Source organism: Chlorocebus sabaeus, chromosome 14 (assembly GCF_047675955.1).
Source record: "Chlorocebus sabaeus isolate Y175 chromosome 14, mChlSab1.0.hap1, whole genome shotgun sequence".
NCBI lineage: Eukaryota > Metazoa > Chordata > Mammalia > Primates > Cercopithecidae > Chlorocebus > Chlorocebus sabaeus.
The window spans coordinates 97,236,919-97,255,982 of NC_132917.1; the positions used below are offsets into that span (position 1 = coordinate 97,236,919).

Genomic DNA, 19,064 nt, shown 5'->3' on the forward strand with positions numbered 1-19,064 from the left:
ACAAACCGACAGCCAATATCATACTGAATGGGCAAAAACTGGAAGCATTCCCCTTGAAAACTGGCACAAGACAGGGATGCCCTCTCTCACCACTCCTATTCAACATAGTGTTGGAAGTTCTGGCCACGGAAATCAGCCATGAGAAAGAAATAAAGGGTATTCAATTAGGAAAAGAGGAAGTCAAATTGTCCCTGTTTGCAGATGACATGATTGTATATTTAGAAAACCCCATAAAAACCCTAGAAGAAAACCTAGGTAATACCATTCAGGACATAGGCATGGGCAAGGACCTCATGTCTAAAACACCAAAAGCAATGACAACAAAAGCCAAAATTGACAAATGGGATCTAATTAAAGAGCTTCTGCACAGCAAAAGAAACTACCATCAGAGTGAACAGGCAACCTACAGAATGGGAGAAAATTTTTGCAATCTACTCCTCTGACAAAGGGCTAATATCCAGAACCTACAAAGAACTCAAACAAATTTACAAGAAAAAAACAAACAACCCCTTCAAAAAGTGGGCAAAGCATATGAACAAACATTTCTCAAAAGAAGACATTCGTACAGCCAACAGACACATGAAAAAATGCTCATCATCACTTGCCATCAGAGAAATGCAAATCAAAACCACAATGAGATACCATCTCACACCAGTTAGAATGGCAATCATTAAGAAGTCAGGAAACAACAGGGGCTGGAGAGGATGTGGAGAAATAGGAACACTTTTACACTGTTGGTGGGACTGTAAACTAGTTCAACCATTGTGGAATACAGTGTGGCGATTCCTCAAGGATCTAGAACTAGAAGTACCATATGACCCAGCCATCCCATTACTGGGTGTATACCCAAAGGATTATAAATCATGCTGCTATAAAGACACATGCACATGTATGTTTATTGCAGCACTATTCACAACAGCAAAGACTTGGAATCAACCCAAATGTCCATCAATAACAGACTGGATTAAGAAAATGTGGCACATATACACCATGGAATACTATGTAGGCATAAAAAAAGGATGAGTTCATGTCCTTTGTAGGGACATGGATGCAGCTGGAAACCATCATTCTGAGCAAACTATTGCAAAAACAGAAAACCAAACACCGCATGTTCTCACTCATAGGTGAGAATTGAACAATGAGAACACTTGGACACAGGAAGGGGAACATCACACACCAGGGCCTGTCGCAGGATTGGGGGAGGGGGAGGGATAGCATTAGGAGATATAGCTACTATAAATGACGGGTTAATGGGTGCAGCACAGCAACATGGCACATGGATACACATGTAACAAACCTGCACTTTGTGCACATGTACCCTAGAACTTAAAGTATAATAAAAAAGAAAAAACAAAAAAGAAAGCAGAAAAGGCTTCAGCTGTAGGAGCCTTAAGAAAAACCTGATGTCAGCCGGCGTGGTGGTTCATGCCTGTAATCCCAGCACTTTGGGAGGATCACTTGTGCCTAGGAGTTTGAGACTAGCTTGGGCAACACAGTGAGACCTTGTCTCTATAACATTAATTAAAAATGAAAAAAGAAACACTGCTGTCACACCCTGGGAAGAGCCCCTTTGAATGCAATGAAAACTTTCTACAACTGATTAACCCTTACTGGACATCGGTGAACTCATCCTGGAGAAAGTCCTTATGAATGCACAGCGTGTGGAGAGCCCTTCAGCGGGAAAGCTATTCCGGCCACAGCTAACCCGCCCTGGAGAGTGGCCCTAGGAATGCAGGGGCAGGGCAGAGCTCTGTTGGACCAGTCATCCCTCATTCGACACAGGACAGTGCACACTGTAGAGACGCATTCCGAAGATGATGAGTGTGGGAAGGTTTTCTTTGACGGCTCATCCCATAATCAGCAACAGAAAATTCATAGTGGAGACAAGCCCCATGAGTGCATTGCATGTAGGAAAACTTTCCTGCAGAAAAGGTGGCTCACTCGCCATCAGAGAGTGCACCCTGGAGAGAAGCTCCACGAGTGCAGCACCTGTGGAAAAGTCTTCAGTCGCAAATCCTCTATGACCCAACATCAATGATGCTTATGAAAATCAGGCTTCCAGGTACCGTGGAGGTGCTTCAGCCAGACAAGCAGTCCCCAAAGAGACTCAGCACGTGTTTGTTCAAGGTAATGGCGATTTCTGTTTGAGCACCTTCTATCAACTGCTTATCCTCATACCTCCATTTGGGACCACAGTCTTCATAAATAGTCTCAATTAACCATGCCATACGCTTCGTTGGGATACCTCAAATTTGAGATGATGCCTGGAGGATCCCCAAATTGGTCAGAAGCTGTCCAATCAATATGCTTTGCAGGTGTTTGAAGGAGACCCTAAGATAGGCAACAGACATATTATTTATTTATTTATCGCAAGGCTGAATGCTGCAGGAGAACAAGAGCTCCTTCATATCTGTGTATTGCTGTGTTCCCAGTGTGGTGCCTGGCACTCATCATATATTTTCTTTCTTTCTTTTTTTTTTGAGATGGAGTCTCACTCTGTCACCCAGGCTGGAGTGCAGCGGTGCAATCTCAACTCACTGCAACCTCTGCCTCCCGGGTTCAAGCGATTCTCCTGCCTCAGCCTCCTGAGTAGCTGGGGCTACAGGCACCCGCCACCATACCCGGTTAACTTTTCTATTTTTAGTAGAGATGAGGTTTCACCATATTGGCCAGGCTGGTCTCGAATCCTGATCTCGTAATCCACCCGGCTCAGCCTCCCAAAGTGCTGGGATGATAGGCATGAACCACTGTGCCTGGCTTCATCATGTATTCTCTAAACAAATGAATACCTGAGTACTTGAGCCAAAAATCAAATGCACTTATACAACTACAAACTTTAGTAAGAAAATAAACATCAAAGAAAATTTGGTGCTTATACACAATGGAGTACTATTCAGCCATAAAAAATAATGAGATCCTGTCATTTGCAACAACATGGATAGAGCTGGAGGTTATTATGCTAAGTGAAATACGTCAGGCACAGAAAGACAAACATCACCTGCTCTCACTTATTTGTAGGATCTAAAAAACAACTGAACTTATGGACATAGAGAGTAGAAGGATGGTTACCAGAGGCTGCAAAGAGTAGTGGGGGGTAGGAGGGAGGTGGGGATGGTTAATGGGTACAAAAAAAGATAGAAAGAATGGGCGGGGCACAGTGGCTCATGCTTGTAATCCTAGCACTTTGGAAGGCCGAAGCGGGCAGATCATGAGGTCAGGAGATCGAGACTATCCTGGCTAACACGGTGAAACCCCGTCTCTACAGGCACAGTGGTGGGTGCCTGTAGTCCCAGCTACTCGGAGGCTGAAGCAGGAGAATGGCATGAACCCGGGAGGTGGAGCTTGCAGTGAGCCAAGATCGCGCCACTGCACTCCAGCCTGGGCGACAGAGTGAGACTCCGTCTCACAAAAAAAAAAAAAAAAAAAAACATAAGAAACATCAAGCTTCTATGTACTTAGGGCTGCCAATGCCTTCACTATAGCTGTGCTGTGAGCTCTTCATCTGCTCCTCTTGTCTCTTCCTGGAGCTCTGATTCTGGTTATGTGCTCCTGTTCTTCACTCGGCTCAGGACCCTGTGTTTCCTTTACTTGTGATCTTCTGGCCCCAGACCTGACCTCTGGGTTCTGGAAGACAAATCCATCACCCAACTATCCTTGTTTCTACAGTGGTGGTGGTTGTTTCATCTTTGTTTATTGATAACCAAGCTTCCTTAGTCTGGCTCTGCCATTCCACAGCACCCTGGATATAGCCCCTTCCCTTTCTCTCTCTCTCTCTCTCTTTTTTTTTTCTTGAGATGGATTCTTGCTCTGTCGCCCAGGATGGAGTGCAATGGCGCCATCTCAGCTCACTGCAACCTCCGCCTCCCAGGTTCAAGTGACTCTCCTGCCTCAGCCTCCTGAGTAGCTGGGACTACAGGTGCATGCCACCACACCCAGCTAATTTTTGTATTTTTAGTAGAGGCAGGGTTTCACCATGTTGGCCAGGATGGTCTCGATCTCTTGAACTCATGATCTGCCTGCCTCGGCCTCCCAAAGTGTTGGGATTATAGGCGTGAGCCACTGTGCCAGACCTTTCCCTTTCTCACCATATATTCACTTGTAGCTGTGGAAGGGAAACATGTTCATCCCAAAAAGTTTGGAGTCCTGTGCAGCATCCAGGCACAGCCGTGGCAGCTAGGTGGGGTCCCAGGCTGAAGAGGTTAGCCACCGTGAAAACGGCTACAGGAAATGGGGCTGTGTCTAATCTCAAAGGATACCACAAAGTGAAAGTTAACTCCAGACACTGCTTGTCCACAAATGGTCATCCCTCAGTACCAAAGCAACAGACATGAGGATGTGACTGAAGGCCAGGCCTATGAGACATGGTGTCCTTCCTGCCCTCAACATCAGCACCATGAAGCCAAGACACAGACTGTCCTGTCTACACCTACACAATAGAGACTTAGATCAGCTTCCTCACATCTATGGCTTTAAGAAATCCTGCTTAGGAGTAAAGCAGTAATTTCAGACAGCTGCTGAGAGTGTGTGAGCACCAGGATGAGGAGGAGGATAGGCTCTTGCTATCCAGGCATTAAAAAGCATAATTATTTTAATTTCTTGTCCCATATTGGCACTCCTATGGATGAAGGATAGAGAATTAGCATGGCCCTCCCTTCTTTCATCCTGTAAATGAGCATGAATGTGGAACTTCAGGCAGGATAAATAGAGTGATGGTAAACCCCAGTAGCAGAGGCCTCAAAAAAATCAGTCCTCATGATGAGCAAATATCTGGCCCCCGGTGTGGTACCCAGCCTGTTGAACATGCCAGAGGTGCCACATAAAGATGTGGATTCCTCCCCATCATACTTGTGTACAAAACCTGTGCAGAGTCTGCAGAAGATGCAAAAGGGCCATCTACTCTAAGATCAGAGGTTCAGGGTTTCCAGCCACCCTATAGATTCTCATGATGAAGTAGCTGGCAAGAGCTAAAGTGTTGACAAAGAGCACTGAGTAATGCTTACTGCAGCAGAAGCTGTTCGTGTCTAGCCAGAAGTCATTCTTCACCTCCTTAATGATAGGAACTCTGGTTCTATTCTGAGCAGCAGAGCACCCAACTATATTTCTTGGCTTCTTTTGCAGCTAGGTATAGCTAATCAGGCCAATGAAATATTGATAAATCAAATATCAGGTGAATGCTATGCTGACAAAAATCAAATTTTTTGGATAGGACTTCTGGTCGGGTACTTAAAAGAAAGAGTAACAGCTAGGAAACTCCCTTTTGGCCTTGCCTTTTCCTTCCTTCTACCTGGAATGTGGATTTAATGGCTGGAACCCCAATAGCCACCTTGTGACTTTGAGGACGTAAGCCATGCCTTAAGGATGGCAGAGGAGAAAAATAGAAGATGCCTGATTCGCCGATAATCTTACAGAGCCTTCAACTCAGCCCTGGACTGCCTACTTCTGGACTTGAATGTGAGAGAATAAAACCCGATGTAATTAACCATTGTACTTACAACCAAAGGAAGTTCCTGTCAAACTTTCCAAAACAATACATAGATTCCATAGAAAAACAGCTAACTCTTCCATCCTCATATTGGGACCAGAAGGGAGGTGAGCAGTACCTCACTATGTGGCTGGCCTGACCTCAGAAGCTTTATGGTCAGCTCCAGAGCACTGACGCCTCCAGGATTGTAGCTCACAAGGGCAGAATAATAGTCACGGAGGAGGTGTGGACCTTCCCTGTCCCCACAGTCCAGCATCAATCTTTGCAAATCCCTCATAAGTATCTGACAGTTCAATCCCAGCATCTTTCAAACATCCTTTGGCTGGTTCTCTTCAGGCCAACTTCTCTGCCACTCTTACTAAAAATAAATCCATTCATCCATATAAAACTATCTTTTCAAAGTACAGGCAGAATGAATTATAAAAAAAATATACAACCACACTGTTCACAGTTGGCTAACTGGTTGCCAAGAGTCACTTCAGTATGGAGTTCTTGACTATTATTACACCTGGCTGTGGCTAACTGGCTGCCAAGAGTCACTTCGATAGGAGTTCTTGACTATTATTACACCTGCCTGTGGAGATGCCTGATGGCCCTCCAGGTCTGCTACTTATCTCATTCTGTTGTGTGGAGGTGGTGAAAGGGACATCCCAAGCATCCTCTTGGTGCAAGAGAATGACAGGATATAGGCTGGAAGGTGTTTCTCATCTAAAGGTCTATTTGTTTTCCTCACAACATGGGTGCCCATTCCTGCTATTTCATTCCTAATAACCCCCAACAGCTACCCTGCTAGGAAATGGGAGTTTTCTATAACTCCCTTGAAAACCATATCAGTAAGTCTATCTGATGGAAGCATGGATGGAAATAAGACCCCCTCTATTGATTATGACTTTATGAGTTTCAAAGAATCCATAATACTCGTTTAGCTATTGTGGGGGAACAAGCCAAGCAGATATCAGCAAACCAAAGACAGGCTAAAACCAACCCTGAATGTCCTGTGTCTGGGCAAAGTGGGTGTGGACCACTGTACCACCTGGCTTGACAGAAACTGCCCTTATAGACCTCCATGTCCCAGATATTTTTGCATGCTTCAGTCTTCATGGTTGCTCCTTTCAAATACCAGATAAAATGCCAGATCAGCATTTATCAGGTCCCAGAAGTCCATCTGGTTATTGCTTGTGATGTCAGCAGCTGTCTTGGCCTCATTCTGTGACTCTTTTCTGGACTGCTGTTTGTAACAGCTCCTCTACCACCAACGTGAGTTCATCAGTCAGAGATGGCCAGAAATTTCACAAGTAAATTCCTGCTATACTAGAGTTCTTTAAGGCTCTGGCCACGACACTAAGGCTCCTTGAGCAACTCTAAGACGGTAAAGGAGTAAGGGATTTGCTTCCTTGAAGTTCCTGGTGCTAGGACCAGAGCCCCTCTGTCATTCTCCCCCAGGGGCTTGTCTCCAGGCTCCTCCTCGCTTGATCCAGGCCTGTGGCTCTGCCTTCATCACTTGATCCTAGCCACTGCTCCTGCTCCACCATGAGTCACTGCTCCTGGCCCACAGTTCTCCCTTGTGACAATGCTGCCATTAGAGGGACCAGGGGTCACAGGCAGTCATGCTCCTAGTCTTAGCCCAAATTCCCTAGGAAATAGAGCTCGAGGCAAGGATTAAGAGCTGGTGCTTTATGAGGTGCAAACCTAGGGCGACATGAGTGAGGAAAAGGGAGTGAAGCAGGAAAGGATGGGAAGAAATGCAAGATGATGTTTGCCTGTCGACTTTTACTTCACCAGCTGGGAGAGAGATTATTCAGCATGTGCATCTACTTGGCTCTGTAAGAAGCCCACATTCCAGCGTATGTGCAGCGACTGTGCCCCGGAGCAATAATGGGTACAGGGAAGCCGAAGGAATTAATCTGATCAGCTCCCTCCATCTCTTGGATGCCCCCACACTTCAGGTGGCATCACCCAGCCACTCCTAGGGAAGCCAAACCCCACAACCCACTGTATGGCCCTTCAACAAGGCCAGAAGTGGTGTGAGGGGTCCAAAACCTGAGTGTGCAGCTCTTTGGCCTTCGGCTGGCAGGAGGAGAGCCTGGCACTCCCAGGCAGGTAACCGTCCAGCTGCGGGTGGTGCAAACGGAAGAGCTGAGTGGATCGACAGGCCCTGGCAGCTGAAGTGGAACAAATGGCCGAGGGCCTCTGCAGACGCCTAAGGGATGTGACGAGGCACAAGACACAGGCCCGATGAACTCCCTCTGCTCCTTCACTCCAAGCCTGACTTCCTGCCTCAGGTCTGCCTGCCTCTCACACTATCTGAGGCCTTTGGCACCTCTCTCTCTCATATTGAATCTCATGTACCCCAAATCTTCACCCGTTTGCCACCCAAATCCTTCCTTCACATTTTTGGCTTTGCCGTCTTCCATGGTGATGAACAGATTCCGTATTCATTTCTCTTAACATCAGCTTTCACATCAAAGTAAATGGCCTTTTATGGCACTACTGCTGCTTAAGACAGGCAAGGATGCTTTCCTGACAGGATGTCAGACCTATTAGAAGGAAATAGATGTTCTCATAAGTTTTGGAAACTCAGGGTTAATCTACCTGTAAGAGACAATGGGGACTCACAGGTTTTTATTACAAGGTGTTCCAATTCCATCCTGCTGCTGTGTGACACCTATTTATGTGCTGCAGTGGGAGGCGGCGCCACTGCTGTTCAAGGCCACATTATTCCAAAGTAGTGCCCGTGTCTATGTGTGAAGAAAGTTCGAATTTTCCAGAAGGGCACAAATTAAAGCCAAGAAAAGCAATGAGAACCACATTACTTTCAGGTACTTTTACCTTCTCTGCATCATACAGAGAAGAGTACACTGTCCTTCAGTTACTGACCATGTCAGTACCAGGCAATATTCTGGGGATGCTCCTTCCCCGGGGAGCCTGATCCCTGGTGCATGTGCATGGGGGGACACTCAACAAATAAAATTAATAATTATAATATCAGAAAGAGATAGGTGCTATGGAAAAGCAATAAAGTAACGAAGGACAAAAAGGCTTCACAGAGATGGTGAACAGAGGCTTGGCGCTGGTGAGAGAGCAAGCCTGGCGGCCATGTGGGGGAAGGATTATGCAGGCTGAGCTGGGCGTGTAGCTGGGCGTGTAGCGGTGCCTGTAGTCCCAGCTACTCGGGAGACTGAGGCAGGAGAATCACTGGAACTCAGGAGGCAGAGGTTGCAGTGAGCCAAGATTGCGCCACTGCACTCTAGCCTAGGTGACAGAACGAGACTCTGTCTCAAAAAAAAAGAGTAGAGCCAATAGAATTTTCTGAGGAACTGGATGTGCAGTGTGAGATAAAGAAAATGGTGACTCCAAGGTATCTGAATTGAGCAACCAAAGGATCAAGTTGCCATTTACTGAGGTGGGGAAACTGCAGGGGGAAGAGGTTTGGCAGTGGAGAAGGGGGAACAGCACAGGTTCACTTTCGAACATGCTACATTAAAGATGTTTATGAAACATCAAATCCAGAGGTGGAGGAGACAGCTCAAGGTCAGGGTTTGGAAAAGCCCAGGCTGCAGATATAAACTGGAAGCTGACCACATTTGGGTGGTATTTAGAGCATGTGGGTGGAACAAGATCGTCTAAGAGTAGTTACTGCTATCCTAGTGTTGACAGAAGAGAGGCCCAAGGCCTGAGCTCTGGGGCATTTCAACATTTGGTTGATTCTCAGATGAGCAGCTTTAGCATCATCTGGGAAGTTGGTGGAAACACAAATTCTCAGGAACCACCTCAGACCACCTGAATGGGGGTGGAGTTCAGCACTGTGTTTTAACAAGACTTTCAGATGATTCTGATTACCATATAATTGTGTGCCACAAAACAGCATTTCAGTCAATGGCAGACCACATATATGATGGTGGTTCCAAACAATTATAATGAAGCTGAAAAATTCCTATTGCCTAGTAACATTGTAGCCATTAGCACAATACATTACTTGTGCTTGTGACGATGCTGGTATAAACAAGCCTACTGCACTGTCAGTTGTACAAAAGCACAGCAATACAATTATCTACAGTATACAATACTTGCTAATGATAATAAACGACTATGTTACTGGTTTAAGTACTTACTATACTATACCTTTTATCATTATTTTAGAGTATACTCAGTATACTCCTATTTATAAGAAAAAAGTTAACCGTAAAACAGCCTCAGAGAGGTCCTTCAGGAGGTATCCCAGAAGCAGGCATTGCTATCCCAGGAGATGACAGCTCCATGCCTGTTACTGCCCTTGAAGACCTTCCACTGGGACAGGAGATGAAGGTGGAAGACAGTGAGATTGAAGACCCTGACCTTGCATAGGCCTAGGCTAATGTGTGTGTTTGTGCCTTAGTTCTTAGCTTTTTCTTTTCTTTTCTTCTTCTTCTCTCTTTTTTTTTTTTTTTTTTTAGATGGAGCGTTGCTCTGTCGCCCAGGCTGCAGTGCAGTGGTGCGATCTCGGCTCACTGCAACCTTTGCCTCCTGGGTTCAAGAGATTCTCCTGTCTCACAGCCTCGGAAGTAACTGGGATTACAGGCATGTGCCACCACGCCCGGCTAATTTTTGTATTTTTAGTAGAGACGGGGTTTCGCCATGTTGGCCAGGCTGGATGCGAACTCCTGATAGGTGATCTGCCCGCCACCACACCTGGCCAGAAAAGGTAACTTCTTGAAGGGCAATTCTTTTTATAAATTTAATGTAGCCTAAGTGTGCAACAGTTATAAAGTCTACAGTAGTGTATAGTAATGTCATAGGCCTTCACATTCACTCACCATTCAATGACACACCTAGAGCTGAAACCCACCCAATAGTCCCATAGACAAGTTTTTTTTGTTTTTTTTTTGTTTTTTTGTTTTTTTTTTTTGATAAACATAGAATGTGTCCCTTCTAGTCTTAAAGCTTGAAACTTAAATTTGTTTTGTCTGAGTTCCTTCCTCAGGAAAGAACTCCAGGCCTCTCAAAAGTATCGAAGAACGGGCTGGGCATGGTGGCTCACGCCTCTAATCCCTGCACTTTAGGAGGCCGAGATGAGTGGATCACGTGAGGTCAGGAGTTCAAGACCAGCCTGATCAACATGATGAAACCCCATCTCTACTAAAAATACAAAAAATTAGCCGGGCGTGGTGGCAGACGCCTGTAATCCCAGTTACTCAGGAGGCTGAGGCAGGAGAATCGCTTGAACCTGGGGAGGTGGAGATTGCAGTGAGCCAAGATCGTGCCACTGCACTCCAGCCTGGGCAACAAGAGAGAAACCTCGTCTCAAAAAAAAAAAAAGTATCAAAGAAGGGAAACCCACCAGATCACTACACTCAGACAGTGAGACACCAGGCCTCTCATGTATCATGATTGCCATCCTACCTCTCCTGAGTTCCTTTTTTCCCACACATTGTTACATTTCTTCCCTGCTATATAAACTCCTAACTTCAGTGGGTCAAGGAGATGGATTTGATACTGACCTCCCATCTTCCAGGCTGCATCACCCAATAATCATCTCAATCATTGGCTTCCTGTGCAGTGAGATCATGGTCTCAGTCATGGGCTTCCTAAGCTGTGAGTGGCAGGACCTAGACCTACAAGAAAAAACGTTAACTGTAAAACAGCCTCAGAGAGGTCCCTCAGGAGTTATCCTGGAAGCAGGCATTGCTATCCTAGGAGATGACAGTGTTTTGGTAACAGAGTAACTTCCAGTCTTGCAAGCTCCAGTCATGGTAAGTGCCCTGTACAGGTGCACAGGACATGTTGTATCCTATGTTATGTTAGATACACAAATACCATTGTGTTACAATGACCTACAGTATTCACCACGTAATCTGCTGTACATGTTAATAGCTTTGGAGCAATAGGCTATGCCATATAGCCTGGGTGTGCAGTAGGTGATACAGTCTAGATTTTCATAAATACATTCTATGGTGTTCACGCAAGAACAAAATCACCTAAAAATTCATTTCTCCGAGGGTATCCTGGTTGTTAAGCGATGCATGACTGTTGTTTGGAAAACACTGGTTTAGAGCTGGGGAGAAGAGGAAATACCTAATGAGATTGAGAAGAAGTGACCAGTCAAGGAGGAAGAAAACCAGAAAGTATTTCCAGGAGCAGGGAGCAGCCAAGTGTTATCACCTATTAATAAAGTGAGATGAGGACTGACAATTGACATGGTAACAAAGAAGGGATATCTGTGATGGGGATGGTTAGCAACAAGAAGAAAGGGGTGCTCCAGACACATTGAAACCAGCCCAGTAGTCCCATAGACTTTATTTTGGATAAACATAGAAAGTGATTTTTTTTTTTCTTTTGAGATGGAGTCTCGCTCTGTTGCCCAGGTTGGCGTGCACTGGCATGATCTCAGCTTATGGCAACCTCCACCTCCTGGGTTCAAGCGATTCTCCTGCCTCAGCCTCCTGAGTAGCTGGGATTACAGGTGTGCGCCACCAGGCCTGGCTAATTTTTCTATTTTTAGTAAAGACAGGGTTTCACCATGTTGGCCAGGCTGGTCTTGAACTCCTGACCTCAAGTGATCCACCCGCCTCGGCCTCCCAAAGTGCTGGGATTATAGACATGAGCCACCTAGCCCGGCAGACTCTCTGGTCTTAAAGTTTGAAGCTTATACTGTTTTATTACAGTTCCTTCCTCAGGAAAGAGCCTCAGGCCTCTCAAAAAAGTATCAAAAGGTGATTCTGAGAGAGCATTTGATGAAAAAAAAAAGTATCAAAGAACTGAAACACACCAGATGACGGCATCCAGACAAGGATACACCAGACCCCTCATCATCATGATTGCTTCCTTATGTCTCCCTCATTCCTGTTCCTCCCACACGGTTACATTTCTTCCCTGCTATATAGACCCCTGGTTTTCGTAGGTCAGGGAGATGGATTTGCAGCTGGTCTCCCATCTCCTTGGCTGCAGCACCTGACTAAAGCCTTCTTCCTTGGCAATACTCCTCTCAGTGATTGGCTTTTTTGTGCAGCAAGCTGCAGGGCCTAGACCTTATCCCTGGGGTTTCCGTAACAACATCAGCGAGTGGTGTCTTTCATACGAAGCATCTTCTGAAGGAAACTGCCCATCCCGTATCTCCTGTAGAGGGAAGGGTGGGGAGACTCCCTTTGGCTGCCATTTGAGCTGGCACGGCTGTGTCTCTACCACATGTCCTTTATCCCCACCAGCCCTAGCTGCCTGTACCAAATATGGCCAATCTATGGACCAGTTAGAGATACGTGTGGTTATCTCTGCAGAAGAAACCCAAAATAATAGTGGCTTATACAAAATAGAAGTCTGCATCTCTCTCATGCCAAAGCCCAAGCTCTGTTCCAACAAATTACTCGGGGCTCCGTTCCTTCTACCTTGTTGGTTTACCATCCCTAGGGTGCAAACTAGTTCACAGGGCCCATGATGATTCACTATGTTCCAGGCAGCAAGGGGCTGGGAGTGCTGGGGAGGGCAAGGGCAGGAATAATGATAAGCCTTGGGAAACCTTGAGCCTATCTAAAAATTGGAGATTCTGTTGGAGAAAGGTCAATTGGACATTGAGGCTTGTATCCAAACAAGGACATAGCTAATTAGATTTTCTCTAGGGAATCGGAACTGGACAGAAAGCTGGCACTTTAACGTGGGAAGGTAAGTGAAAACACGCCCTAGCCTGAAGACCCGCCCACCCCTAGAGCTCCTGGGGAGTCTGCAGGACCTCCAGGCTCCAGCCTCCTTGGGGCAGCAGCACTAGTTTACTGGTTCTTCTTGGAGACGTGGCTGTTGTTGGGGTTGAGGTGATTTCGGGATTGAAATTCCATTTTTCTTTATTCCGAGGTGCAATATGGAACAAACATCCCTGCTTACTTTAAACTGAGATCCCCTCTGTGCCGGCCGCGAAGGGCCGATGGATGGAGCCGCAGCAGCAGGGACGCCGCCGGGCGCCTCCCCTCCGAGGGAGCACGGCAGCCCGGGAAGGATCCCACGTGGAGCAGGGGCGCGCCTTCCGCCGTCACCGTAGTGGGGACGCGAAAGTCCCACGCCAGGCGGGGTTTGGCGCGTCCGCCGCCCACAGTCGGCACTGAGGGAGGAGCGGCCCTTCGACAGCCACGGGCAGGGATTCGCCAGCTGCCCAGCGATCCTCCAGGCCAGTCAGGCGCGCGCGGCGCCAAGAAACGCAGCCCGGGGCGCAGGAGGCCGCGGGGCCCTCTGGGAAGCGACGTTGGGCGTGACGGCCGCCAGCCGCGCCCCGCGGAGGATTCTGGGAGTGGTAGTCCGGCCTCACGGTTGGCCGGCGCTAGGCGTCGCAGCCGGCGGTTAGATGCCTTTGTAGTCGGGCTCGGCTTGCCAGTGTGGCTGGAGGTTGAACCCAGGGTGGAGGAGGGCTGAGCGCATCCCTTTTCAGTCTGAGTGCCCGGGAGGAGGGTGGCGGGAGGACCCCCGGGTGGGGGCGCCGGGCCGCCAGCGCGTGCGTTCCGGGCCTCTTGGGGGACCCGAGCGGCGGACCCCCGGCCCCTTCCCTCGCGGCGGTTGCCTCCAGCGCGGGCTGGAGGAAGGAGTCTCCATGGAACCTGGGGGCAGAGGTGAGGATTTGGGAGTGAGGCGGCCTTGGTGCCCGCTGGAGAGGGAGAAAGGGAGAAAGCGTGGGGCAGGCTCAGGAAGGAGTGGCGTCACGAGCCCCTTCCCGCTGGCCGCTCTCACGTGGGGTTTTGAGGGACAGCCCGCCACTTCCATTGCCCTCCTGGTCTGTAGGCGCTGGACGCCTCCCTTGCCCAAGGGAAGATACCAACACATCCGAAGTTTGGCTTCTGATAATGACTTCTTTTTTGATGTTAGAGGAGCTCCATAAGGCAGTAGGAAGGAACTATCTGACCCTTTGGGAAGGAAGGGAAGGCGGGGATTTGAGAAGTCATGGAGTTTGTTTACAATCTTGGTTTGTTTTTGCTGGTGGTGGTGGTTCTTCCGTAAGACCCATCGCTTTTTTGAGTCAGTCGGTATTGTATCAATATCTGAAAAGCCAATGTTCAAAAAGAATTTAACTCGTCTTCGTTCATCCTGTGAGCCTGAAATACAACAGAGGTGAATCACAGAGGCATGGACATTCAAAGACTTGGAATATTATTTTGACTACTTAGCACATGCAAGATAAAAATACGTTTAATTTATATGTCTAGATGCTCATTCTACTGGAGTTTAAGGGCAGAGGAGAACAGGAGGAGCCTGAGGCAGCAATGGGCAAGGCTGTCTTGATTAAAGGATATTATGCGATTGTCCTTTGGTTCCCAGTGTTGACTCTTCTTAGATGACAACTAGCTGGTGTGTGGCACTTCCTGCTAGTTTATTGCAAGGAAAGTGTAATCGTCATGGCTCCTGTCTCCACTTTTAGGATCACTTTTTGAGGACTCAGACCTTCTCCATGCTGGAAACCCAAAAGAAAATGACGTGACTGCTGTGCTGCTGACCCCTGGGTCCCACGTAAGTTTAGATTTCTTCTTTTTTTTTCCTTCTGTTCTCAGAGCAAGGATATGTTTCCTTCCACTGTTACGGAATTGCTCAGCCCTGATTCCTAGACCACTGGGTTCATCCTGATAAACTGATGACTGAGGAACCCCACAGGAAGTGCTCTTCGGTTGTGCAGAACTCTCTTCCCAGCGTTGCTTTCTCCCTACCCACTGAATGTTTGCTGCACACACATTCAGTACTGTAATTGGCCTTGGTGAGGTGCAAAGAAGTAAAAGCCACTTGCTCCTGCGTCGTGGAGTTTACTAAGGCAGTGAGAGATATATAAATAAAATAAACATGAGGAAATAGATATTTTTTAAACGTAGAAATGTCTAGACAAGTCGTAAAAGTCTCTGAAAGAGATTTTCTTTTAATCATCTGTTTGGGAGAAGTGTAGGATAAAAACTGTACTTTGAAAAATAAGAGAGATTGGGTAGTCGGAGGGTAGAATAAGGGAATATTCCAAGAGAGAACAGCTTTGGCCAAAAAAAGAAAAAAAAAAGTCTTCAAATCATGAGGGAGTTTGAGGTCTTTCAAGGATGTGTGGATGTGTGAGTCGCTGTGGGGTGACCTAGACTGTGGTGAGGGAAGCTTGGCTGTGTTGTACCCAGACCCCAGGACAGTCTACACTCAGTCTTATTCCAGAGGTAAATGACGGCCCCATGAAGGTTTTTAGAGGCCCAGCAGGACGAAACATGCCGTAGCTGATTGGAGAGAGAAGATTCGTAAAGATGCTTCTGTAAGATCTGGCCAAGACAGCGGGAGATTGGCAGACCCTTTGGTTCAGGTGCTGGGACTCTTTCTTTCCGTCACACCAGGCCTAACAGCATACGGGTACTGATGATCCTTATAAAACCATGGGAGAAAATGCCAGTATTGATTTTGATCTGTGAATTTGTAGATCGCGTTCAGAGAGATGAGGGGAGAGAAAGTCAGTAGCACCTGCTGACGGTGTCTGATTGGCCTGCCTGTGCCATTCGACCCCGGCACAGGCACTTAAGTGAGTGGATTGCTGAGGTTTTCTTAGGGAACTGAAGTCTGAGGGCAACTGCCTGTTAGTCTGTTGGTGTTAGCATTGTTTGTACAGAACGAAGATGGTGCAGGTTACGTTACTTGTGCTGATTGCTCCTGAGGCATATTGCCTTATGTGTGGGATTTCTTACTTAAAGTGTTAAAGAGTGTATTTTGGGCAGAGAATTTTCAGAGTAGGTGGTTCTTTTAACTTTATGTCATTAGGTGCATTGTTTTACTAATAATGTTTGAAAGACTATGAAATATACATTAGAAAGCTGAATACAAACAAAATTAACCGTTTGATTCATATATATATATATATATATATATATTCATTCAAGGGGCTGTGGTCCAAGTCGTAGTTTAAAGAGCTGTAAAACTGATTCATTTGCTAACCCAAGGACTGGTTTGTTTTACTCTAAGTTAAACTATAGTCGCACAGAAATTTAAAAAATAGAATTTGAAAAATTATTAGACATTTATCTTAGCAGTAACAGATTCAAAAGAGTATTACCTGCTCTACTCCCTTATTTCAATATTTTAGTAAACAAACTAAACTTTGTGCCTATCATCTAGAAGAAGTTTAGGCTAAATACTCCTGCAGTGTTTTCTATGTTTAATATGCTTCTGTTCTCCTCCCCACTTCTGTTCCCATGCACACTTTTATAGAACACCCCATTTAAACTTGTTTCTATTAATTCTTGTTCCTTCCTTTCTTTCTTCATTCAAATATTCAACGAATATTTACAGAGTTTCTACTCTGTGCCAAGTACTAGGGCTGCTTCAGTGAACAAAAACAGACCTGGCCTCTGCTCCTGTGGAGCTGATGTTAGTCACAAGGTCTCCTCTATGTGTACAACCCAAGGGAAGGGAAGGAACATGTGTTCTAACCGGAGGGTCAGGGAAGGCTTCCCCTGAGTAACACCTGAGCTGAGATCTGAAGGGAGAGAAGGATTCACATTGCTGAAAGGATGGGGCAGGGGGCAGAATATTCAGGAACAGGAAGCAGGATGTGTAAAGGGGCCAAAGGGAATAGGACACACACTTCAAGCAAATGAAAGAACGCCACCAGCTGGGGGGCAGGGGCAGACTGATCAGGGTCGTTGTGAAAAATGACAAGAACACTCTAGGAACTTTCATAGTATTTTGGGCTTCAGATACTGTTTTACAAATAAGTCTATATTCTGTGACGTGTAGGAAACATCTTAATTTTTAGTATATATGGAACTGATTTCATTCTTAGGAAAACTAGAGAAAACAATACTTCCATTTCTTGAACCCCGTATATTTTAAAAACTATACCATAAGGAAAATATGTAATTCATCATTACATTTTTCTCCCCCTTTTCCTATATAAGTAGTAGCAAATTCTGTAGGTCTGCAATTTATTAATAAATAAACTAAGAAGTTCATACCTTCAAGTTTTACATTGAAGGTACTTTCCTTCCTACTTGCAGGTAATATGCATTTCTGTTGCCTGGAGGCAAAGAGTGAGTCTGTGGACTACAAATTCACCAGAGAATGTTAGTACTGGAAAGGGTGGCCGAGGCCATGTTGTCTGTCCTCTTTTTATCCTTCCTGTCTTCCTCTTCCTGTGCTGTCAGCTTTAGCCCTCTTCAGAGGCCTCTATAAGGAGGCTCGTTGGTGAGCACCAATCTGTTTGGTTTTTCAGGAACTGATGATCAGGGATATGGCTGAGGCTCTCACCCAGTGGAGGCAGCTGAACTCTCCTCAGGGAGATGTGCCTGAGAAGCCCAGGAATCTGGTCTTGCTGGGTAAGGATGGCTCCCCCAGTGCCCGTGATTTTACCCAGTGTGGTACCTTGGTCTCCTCAGTTCCTAGGAGCTCCAGGGTCCTTATATTCAATGATTCTTAATTCTAGTAGGGCCTGAGACAGGCAATTTCTGCCTTTTGTTTCTGGATATAGTTTTAACACTCCTGGAATTAGACATAAACACCTTTATTTTATAGACCTGTAGCATCCTTCTTCTCTACTCCTTCACCAAGGATGTGGAGACAAAGTGCTAATGAAAACAACTCTTAAGAGAATGGATGCTTATTCTTTAAATAGGGGGAGGTAAAATTGATGAGGGACTCAACCCCCTATCAATCTTCCTACCTCGAGAGCACTGTCGAGGAAGAAATGGAGAACTGACCTCACTCTCCCTCTCTTACCATGTTCCTGAAGACCAAGGAACGAACACTGAGGTCTTTACCAGACTCCTTTTTCTTTCCCTATGAATAGGGCTTCCAATTTCCACACCTGATGTAATCTCTCAGTTGGAGCATGAGGAGGAACTGAAGAGAGAAGTTTCAAAAGCAGCCGCTCCAGGTGCGTGAGTGTTGAAAACAGTGCGAGTAAAACCCAGATTGTCAATGGAAATGCTTATGGAGGAGGAGCCTGTCCAGATATTGCTAGACCCATGGAAAAGTTGAAGTCCCTGTCTTTCCCCTGTGCCACATCCTAGCTCCGTGGATGGTGATCTGTTTATAAAGTTATAATTTGATGTTTTAGAAAGTAAATACTTTCTACTCTTTCAAACCAATTCTTTTTCCCAAATAAGGTGCAATGAAACCAACATTTTAATGTTTGTTAATAACTTGCTTGGGTTCAAGGCTCTAAAGCAGGATTTTCCATGTGTCATTTTATCTTTGCCGAACGCCATGTTTTTGAGTCTCAGATCAATGACTGTAAATTCATCTCTGGGTTTTCCCTTGCCACCTTCTCTGTCTAAGCAGAGGCGGCATGGCATGATGGTTAAGACTGCAGACTTTGGAACTAAGCTCCCTTGGTTTAAACCCGATCTTAGCTACTCATTAGCTTTGTGACCTTTAACAGGTGACTTGTGTTCTCTGTGACTTAAATTTCCCCAGTGGTGAAATGGGGATAGTGACAGCACAGAGCTTATACTGTTGTGGTGACGGTCAAAGGAAATAATCCAAGAGAAGTGTTTTAAACAGTACCTGGCTATATGCTAAGCAAATGATAGCTGTTAAGTCCTCGTAACTTTTTTGAAAGATGTTATGGATTTGACCCTGTTACTTCTGTTACTGCAATAGACTACTGGTTAATTATACTTTCTTT

General features: G+C 46.1%; 1 protein-coding gene and 1 long non-coding RNA gene across 6 annotated transcripts in view; one reads left to right on the top strand and one right to left on the bottom strand.

Annotated features, from left to right (window-relative positions):
• Positions 1-689: 689 nt before the first annotated feature.
• Positions 690-13,674, bottom strand: LOC119625921 (uncharacterized). Of its 2 annotated transcripts, none has more exons than XR_005242137.2 (3): positions 13,331-13,674; positions 10,960-11,073; positions 690-2,331 (listed from the first exon to the last, which is right to left on the bottom strand). It is a non-coding gene; the product is annotated as an uncharacterized lncRNA (long non-coding RNA). The 2 variants fall into 2 exon arrangements; XR_005242136.2 differs by lacking the exon at positions 690-2,331 and adding an exon at positions 7,233-8,019.
• The window catches only part of ZNF892 (zinc finger protein 892), a 58,296-nt gene continuing 52,905 nt past the window's right edge, over positions 13,674-19,064 (top strand). For all 4 annotated transcript variants that reach the window (XR_012095434.1, XM_073023173.1, XM_073023174.1 and 1 more), the window contains exons 1-4: positions 13,674-14,046; positions 14,850-14,938; positions 17,652-17,754; positions 18,225-18,311. Coding sequence is in view for 3 of the 4 variants with exons in the window: in XM_073023173.1 (XP_072879274.1) it covers positions 14,028-14,046; positions 14,850-14,938; positions 17,652-17,754; positions 18,225-18,311 (298 nt within the window). In the remaining variant the exon portion in view is untranslated. The remainder of the gene's footprint in view (positions 14,047-14,849; positions 14,939-17,651; positions 17,755-18,224; positions 18,312-19,064) is intronic.